The following is an 8,673-nucleotide window of genomic DNA, read 5'->3' on the forward strand; positions in this document are numbered from 1 at the left end:
ATATGGAAGGAGCAAAGGCTTGTCCTAATCCAGCCAGTGCAGCAACTCGACTCTCTTTACATGAAGGAGAACCATTCCACGACATTACTCTATACCGAAGTACATTGGGTGCATTGCAATATCTCTCCCTTACTCGTCCTGATGTGGCGTTTATAGTGAACAAATTGAGCCAATTTCTGCAAGCTCCAACTTCAGTTCACTGGGATGCATGCAAAAAGCTACTACGGTATCTCAAAGGCACAATAAAAGAGGGCATTCATCTTTGGCCTGACTCTGCTTTTAATCTCTGTGCTTACTCTGATGCCGACTGGGCATCTTGCGTAGATGATCGCCGTTCCACAGGAGGATATCTGGTTTTTTTAGGGGATAACTTGGTTAGCTGGTCTGCCAAGAAATAGCAAGTCGTGGCTCGTTCTAGCACTGAAAGCGAGTTTCGAGCATTAGCTAATGCTGCTGCCGAGTTGAAGTGGATTCGCTCCTTACTTGCTGAACTTCAAGTTCAGCTATCTTAACCTCCTGTAATTTGGGTTGATAATCAGAGTGCCACAGCCTTGGCTGCCAATCCTGTGTTTCATGCACGGTCTAAACATATTGAAATAGACCTTCACTTCGTACGTGATCAAATCCTGGACAAGCAACTCTATGTTCGATATGTGCCTGCAATCGACCAAGCTGCTGATTTGTTAACTAAGTCCCTAACTACAGACAGATTTTTGTACCTCAAAGCCAAACTGAAAATGGTGTCTACACCATTTAGTTTGAGAGGGGATGTTAGTACTGTTAGTTAAAAGATGTACAAGTTGTATTTAGTTAAAAGCTCTAACTGAATTGTTAGTTAGTTAGTTAGAATTGTTTTCTCTGTTAAAGACTCTGTATAAATATCACTTCTATCAATAAAGAAATTAAGCTTCTCATCATTTTGTTCATCTCTGTTCTCTCTTTGTTTTTCTGGTTCGAGATCTCTCTCTGATTTCAAGATCTCTCTTCAAATCTTACAGTTCGCAACTCTTCTAAAAAAGATGAGGCTGAGGCTATTCTTTCTTGTTATACCCAGGGGCCATTCTCCTATCTTTGATTAGTTAGCTTGGCATCGTGAAAAATTCAGTTTATACTTGGTTAATAATGGCTATTGGCATGCTATTAGAATTAATGGTATTGGCCAGGAGTTGAGTTTGAATGGAAAGCTGGCCTTATGGAATAAAAACTAGAAGTTGAATGTGCCTTCGAAAGTATAACTTTTTTGTGTGGAAGGCTGCTCATACTTGGCTCCATATTTTCTCCAAGCTTGCACATTGTGGTATCCCGACTACAACCTCATGTGTGTTTTGTTCTAAAGGCCTTGAGACTATTCTACATGGGCTTTGCCCTTATGATTCTTTGAGGTCTATTAGAGAACTTGTGTTGAACTTTCTGGCAGAGTTCTTACTTTTTCTTTTGGATGATATGAACTCTATTTTTCTTGAAAAATTATTTGTGTGTATTTGGAGAATATGGTATAGAAGAAACATCTATGTGAATCAGAAGCCTTGTTTACCTAATAAACTTGTTGTTGCTTAGAGTTTGGAGTATCTTGACAGTTTTTTAAGTGCTAATGGTAAGATTGAGATTATGGAGGGTAGTTCAAACCATCATGCTATGACTCAGGTGCGATTTTGAGAGACTCACAACCTTAGATAAATCCTACTGTTTGTGACCCAACTATTGCTGAAGCGTTGGTAATTTTTTCTAGAATTTGATTGTGTGTTTGCTTTGATTGTGCTCGTTGTTGAGATTGAATCTAACTACTTAAATGTTGTTAATGCTATTAAAAATCAAACTGATGATCATTCTTATCTAGGGTATATTGTGAGAGATATTGTAGATTATTAGAATAAGTTTAGCTTTCTTTCGTTTTCTTGTTGCCCTAAGTTTACTAAAGCAAAATTTGCTTTATTTTTGTATGATCATTATGTGTGATATCCAAGCTACCATAATTATTTTGTTGCAATTTTGCAGTCAGATATTATTAATTAATATTTGGCATTCTTTTTACTTTTGAGATTTTTCGCACCGGATTTACTCAAGGGGTGATGCAATTTTGTGTTATGAAATTACTAACATGAGATTCATATAGTGAAAGTGAAAGAGGAACATGTTATAATATATAAACGCTTAAATAAAAAAAATAAAAAAAAAACAAAATAAAAAAAAAAGAAGAAGAAGAAGAAGAAAGGGGAACAATAAAACAAGCCTTTTTTCTTATTGCCAATGAGAAAGAGGAAAAGAAACAGGAATGTAGAAAATGGTAACTGGAGGAATGAAAATGGCTACCAAAACCCAATATTGTATTTTTAATAATACCAATATGAATTGAAGGGATTTGATTTGATCACATCAAATCTTGATGACTTTGTTTTTCTCCCTTTTTTTTTCGGGCTTTTTGTTTTGTTTAGTTCATACTTCATTCACTCTTTGCCATCAGCAGCACGTAGAGAACCCAATTGAACAGGTGCTTGAGTTCCCACCACCTTTGAGGACCCATAAACTGCCAAATCAACACCTTTAGCTTTCTCTTTCTCAATCTGCTCCTTTATCCAAAAGTAAGTAAACCTAAGCCCATCCTTTAGAAAGAAATAAAAAACAAAATACCCAATGAGAATTTGATTAGTCTCCACCTTGAATACACCAAAACAATATTATACTTCAAAATTATTTTGTAAAGAGTTATAAAAACAAAATTTATTTTAGAGATCTAGCACTTTGTACAATGGAGCATAATGATAGATTTTATCATTCTTTTCAGAATTTTCAGATTAGATTAGATTTCAGACTTGACTCACTAGAGTAAGGGAAGATAAAATTTTAAAATTAGGATTATGTTTATTTATTTTTTATGGCAAAGTACAATAGACTTTGAATTGTATATATATGTTATTTGTACCAATATTTATTATTTATAATACCTTCAACTTCATGGTTGGGGCCCAGCCTAGCTTTTCTTTAATGAGAGTGTTGTCTGAGTTTCGGCCACGGACACCTTCAGGGCCAGGAATGTGTTGAATGGGAAGGTCCTTGTTATCAAAACCCAGCACAATCTCAGCCATTTCATTCATGCTAACCATCTCATCACTTCCAATGTTTACTGGCTCACGGAAATCTGACTTTGTCAATCTGCATTAATTGCATACATAAATAAATTTTAATACAAAATCATGATCAAATTCTAACATTATACATATATGTATGTATATTTGTTTGTTAATAAAATTTACCTTAGGACACCTTCTACACATTCATCAATGAAGGTGAAAGACCTAGTTTGAAGACCATCTCCCCACATCTCAAACTTATCAGTGGAAGTAAGGGTTTTTCTACAAAATGCAGCTGGAGCCTTCTCTCTCCCTCCTAAAAAATTAAAAAAGAAGAAACAACACATTATGAAATGAAAATGTTTATCATTTCATATATTCATAGTCATAATAGTTGTACACTAGCTCACCTTTCCATGTTCCAAAAGGTCCATAAATGTTGTGGAATCGTCCAATACGACACTCAATACCAAAGTCCTTGTTATAGTGCTTGCATAGCTCTTCTGTTGCTAGCTTCTCCAACCCATAAGCATCTTGAGGCTATATATATTGTGCATAACAACAATTAATACACATAAACTAAATCCTATGACATTTTTCTTTTGATTTTGAAAATTTTGAAGTAAATGAGTATTTGGAATTGGAGATATTGTGGAAATATTTTCACCTCTGCAGGCCAAGCATCAGCCTCCTTCAAGCTCACATTAGTTTCCAACTGTTTAAATTCGGGATAAATGCACGCACTAGAGGCATAGAAGAGCCTGAAAATTAATCAGTACAAATCATGTTAAATAAACTATTTTAACTTTGTAACAGCACATTCCAAGATCCCCAAGATTTTAAATCCATATATAGGTGTTTTTAAATGAAAATACCCAAGAGATAAGTGGTCTTGTATTACAAAAATATCATATTTTATATTGAGCCCTGAAAACCTCAGAGCCGGCCCTGGGGCTGGTAGGGAGATCTGCACCTTATATTTGGTCCCTTGATTGAGCTAGACCCAAGGATTAGATTAAGCAGAGTAATTAGAAGAAGTAAAGAGTACCTCTTAACACCATTGATCCTTGAAGCCTCAAGCATGTTAAAGCTGATCATGGTATTGTTGTACATGATAACTGAGTGGTTTGACTGAATGAAGCCCATGCCACCCATATCAGCAGCAAGGTTGAAAACATGGTCAACTCCACTAGTGACCTTTAAACAATTGTCCATGACTCTAAGATCAACTAGATGGAACTCATGGCAAAACATGTCCTCTGTCATGTGCTCATTTTTCTTCCAATCTGAAGCAATTATGTAATGCCCTTCACTCTTAAGTCTCCTAGCAATGTGTGAGGCAATGAATCCACCGGCACCGGTTATCGAAATTCGAAGCTTCTCCGAGGGCCAGTAAAGCTCTCTCTCCAAGTTCTCATAGGTGTATTCTCCATAGCTACTTCCCATTATGCTACAATGACAAACAATAAAGCAAATATTAGCTACTAAAATGATGTTTTAAGAGTTTTGACATAACATACCAATAGCTTATTAAGTTATATATTATTTGTATGTACAACACATCACTCAACCTTTTCTTATTGAAGAGAAAATCCATCAGCTTAGACCAATTAGATTAACATAGAAAAAATAAAAGACCTGAGATAGAGACACAAACCTAACCTTAAGCTAGCGCTTTCATAGTTTGTCTTTTATGGAAAGTTGGAGAAATTGGAGATAGATTATTATCTATTTCTATATCTATGAGAAACAATAATAGAATCACAAAATAATTACTGAACATTTTGTTCGAAAAAAAAAATTAAAAAATTACTGATCATTATTTCCTTCTATTAAATAAACAAGTTTTTATTTTTGGAAGTTTTATCAATATTAGTACAATGGAATCATCAAATTTAAGATGAAACAATTATAATAATATATATTTTTTTTTTAAAAAAAAAAGAACAATATGTGTAGTACAATGGAAATGTATTATTACTATAAATATGTGTATATATATATATATATAATATATAGATTTCCTTCATTTTTCTTATTGAGAATATGGACATTTGTGCATAACTTTCGAGCAGGGGACATTCTTCTTACTTAACAAGTTAGCATCAACCGTACATATCTATAATATATATACATATATATATATATATGTATATTTATATTATTCAAGGTAGCTACTATATAAATTATGAAACAAAAAGGATAGATTTATTCACGAAACAGAACATTATATGGTAGAAACATGATACATAGAACAAAGATTATAATTAGAATTTAGAACCCAACTTTAAACTAATTAATTATAACAAAAGCAAATCAACAATACTTTGTATATATAATAAATAATATATACATATATATAAGTATATAACAACATACCCAGAAACTGGTTTTGATGAAACAAATAAGTTGAGTACGTGCCCAGAAAGCTTTTGAGGATTTCCTCAAAAAGATTGAAAAAGGTTATAAAGGAAAGTGAGAAATAAAGCTTAAGAACAGATCTTAACTTAGAAAACTTAGAAGGAAGAATCGTTATAAATAGAGAAGCAAGCTGAGCATAACTTAGCTGAATTATCAATTATGGCCTCTTAATTAATTAATATATTTTAATTATTTGCCTTATTGCTATTATTATTATGATTTGGTGGGAATATTCATCAAATAAGTACTAATCAAATTAATAAACTAATATTAACTTGCATATGGGAACCTAGCTAGGAGATCCATACAAAATATATAAATATAATTTTATTTATATATAGAATATTAATTAGCTAATTTATATTTAAATTAAAACAATAAATCTTTTCAGAAATACCTTTATAATTGTGAAAAACATATATGATGAACATACAAGGAATCTCATTATGTTATGTTTGTGATTTAGGTTGCTAACCATCCTTAATGACATATTTTAAATTTGAAATAAATTAGGTAATTTTGTGGGCCTTAGTAGTGCCCTTCTTTTGTTTGTATAAAAATTGATCATTAAACAAACTTACGTCTTTATTTATCAGAAAATAATAATTTCAATACGCTGTAATGACCAATTTAATAAGAGTAGAAAAATCGAATTTTAGATAGAATAATGAATGTCAAATTTGGAATTCAAATTACTATTTATTTTATTTTTTTGATAAAGTCTAATTACTAAATTTTAAAAATGTTATTGAACTTAATAATTATGAAGCGGCTTAATTATGTTATTTAATAATTAATTTTCAATACTATAAAACTTATTTGGCTTGATTTTTGTTAGTTTAATTTCTTATAATTAGTTGGCATAATATGTTGGGAGACTGATTAAGTGGGAAGAAAAATGACATATTTGTGAAAATAAGTGGGAAAAAAACTAAATAAGAGATCTGAATCCTATTTCCCGAAACTTTTAATATAAGTGTACCTATGATAATACCTGATAAGCGCAAGAAAATATTAAATTGTAATACTTAAATGAGATAATATATAATATTATTTGATTAGTTCGAAATATATAATATATTTGATAGGTGGGCATTCATCTAAATCTAACATTTTTTTTTCATCATCATCCGATCCAATCTAATTAGTAATTAGATTCAAAAAATCATCATTAGATTCAATTCAATTAAACTTCAAAATCCAATCTAATTACTAATTGGGAATTGGATCGATTTTTTAATTAAATATCCAATTACACACTTAAAATTTAATATTAATTTAAAAATATAAAAAAAAAATACATAAACTAAATATCACTATTTATTTAAGTTTAATACTCCAAAAATACAATCTTTACAAGTGTAATACAGCTAAAAATTTAAAATAATTAAAGCAACAACATAACTAAATAATAAATAAAACAAAACATTATGAAAACAAATACACAAAACAATAAATGTTAAAAATAACCCATAAAAAATCCAATAAAAATATAATTAATATATATTATATTTTTTAATATTGTTTCATTTTTACACTTCAAAACTTTTTTTTTTTTACATTTTTACGGAGTTCTACATAGAAAGCTCTATTGCAAATTACGGAGCAACCTAAATCGCAACCAAAATCCGTATAGCAATCCACATGGAAACCACGGGAGAAATCACCTGAGATCAGTTTGAGATTGATATCGAATAATCGATCAAATTCATTTAGAATCTAACTTTTAATATCTAATCCAATTCAATTGTAATTAAATATTCAATATTTTATAATTAAATTAAATTAAATCAGTTCAATTCAATCGGATTAAATTAAATGTTACCAAGCTTTATCACCCTTAATTCCTGCATAACTTATCTTTAGTAATATTAGTTTTTTTTAATCAATATTTTATTAATCATCTTGGTTCAAGATTCCTTGCTACTGACGAGGTTTACTTACTTTTTTTATTTTATTTTACTTACTCTCAGATATTCACGTGGGTTCCATATTAAAAACAAATAGGCATGTGATTAACGTAGTTAAATATGCTTGCTCAAAAAAACATAGTTGTTTTTTTTTTTTTTTTTTTTGCTTAACCAAAAACATAGTTAAATAGCTATATATAATATGATTATTGTTAAAAAAATAGTTAAATATATTTGTTCAAAAGAAGAAGATATATAGTTACGGTACTACAGCATACTTTTGTGTTGTACCACTCACTGTGGGTACATCACTCTCCCAAAAACATACCATAGATATGTTTTTCTATTTTTTTTTCATGCAATATTTATTGTAGTAAAAATTAACTTCTCAGTTTTAAAAAAATTTTGAGTAGGTTGAAAAATGCCTCTTTTATTAATCAATTAATCAAATTTACCCTTAATTTTATGTGTATTTGAAACATACCTCTTTTTATATGTATTATACCCAAAATACCCTGATATAAGATAGAGAGTATCTTGAAGTGACATGGGCGAAATTGGTACAATATTTAAAAAAAGAAGTAAAAATGATAGACTTTAAAAAAGAAGGTAAAAATAAAAGAGGACAATATAAAAAGGGTATAGAGTGTAATTTTCTCGTTTTTTTTTTTGAGTGTAGCGTAATGGTATTTCACAATTATTTAATAGCTTAATAGCTTTAAGGTCCTAAGTTCGAACTCATGACCTCTCCCTTTTTCCCATCCCTCCCTCACCACTAAGCTAGCCTTAGTGGCTTAAATTCTGAGTAGGTTAAATTGTGGAAAACAGAGTTCAATTTATTGCTTGTGTGCTTTTGTTGTTTTATTATTATTATTATTTTTTTAGAAATGCTAAAGGTATTTTTAGTGTCTAATACTATTGTGATATGTAATATTACTATTAGCTTAATTTAATATCGGGTCTTATATATATTTTATTGTAATAAAAATTATAAAGAACCGATAACTAATTATAAGATGTCACCTCATAGTGATATGCTTAGAAGACGCTCGATCTTCGGCATAAACGGTCTATGACTATACCTATTACCTAGAGTTTACTTAGTTTATAGACTTAAAAAATATTATTCTTTTAAAAATACATATTTTCTTACTAATTTTGAAAAATATCATAAGGCTCAAATATATTTATTTTACCCACTAAATTTCAAGTTCGGCCTTACTAAGCACCTTAGTACCTTATAATAATATTCTTTTTTATTATTACATATTTAT

General features: G+C 30.2%; 1 protein-coding gene across 1 annotated transcript; it reads right to left on the reverse strand.

The window, feature by feature from the left end:
• Positions 1 to 2,220: 2,220 nt before the first annotated feature.
• LOC115724084 (GDP-mannose 3,5-epimerase 1) lies at positions 2,221 to 5,666 on the reverse strand. The gene is made up of 7 exons (XM_030653539.2): positions 5,448 to 5,666; positions 4,117 to 4,518; positions 3,736 to 3,829; positions 3,479 to 3,608; positions 3,252 to 3,384; positions 2,943 to 3,150; positions 2,221 to 2,600 (listed from the first exon to the last, which is right to left on the reverse strand). The coding sequence occupies exons 2-7, from the start codon at positions 4,512 to 4,514 to the stop codon at positions 2,445 to 2,447; spliced, it is 1,119 nt and encodes a 372-aa protein (XP_030509399.1). The 5' UTR covers positions 4,515 to 4,518; positions 5,448 to 5,666; the 3' UTR covers positions 2,221 to 2,444.
• Positions 5,667 to 8,673: the final 3,007 nt, after the last annotated feature.

This window comes from Cannabis sativa, chromosome 9 (genome assembly GCF_029168945.1).
Source record: "Cannabis sativa cultivar Pink pepper isolate KNU-18-1 chromosome 9, ASM2916894v1, whole genome shotgun sequence".
Classification (NCBI taxonomy): Eukaryota; Viridiplantae; Streptophyta; class Magnoliopsida; order Rosales; family Cannabaceae; genus Cannabis; species Cannabis sativa.

What these genes read in the sequence shown, in the direction of transcription:
- LOC115724084 (XM_030653539.2), bottom strand. Translation starts at nt 4,514, where the DNA reads ATGGGAAGTAGCTATGGAGAATACACCTATGAGAACTTGGAGAGAGAG. An exon ending in CTGATGCTTGGCCTGCAGAG is followed by an intron (nt 3,609 to 3,735) that starts GTGAAAATATTT and finishes CAATATATATAG; the next exon opens with CCTCAAGATGCTTATGGGTT. An exon ending in CCCCAACCATGAAGTTGAAG is followed by an intron (nt 2,601 to 2,942) that starts GTATTATAAATA and finishes TTCTTTCTAAAG; the next exon opens with GATGGGCTTAGGTTTACTTA.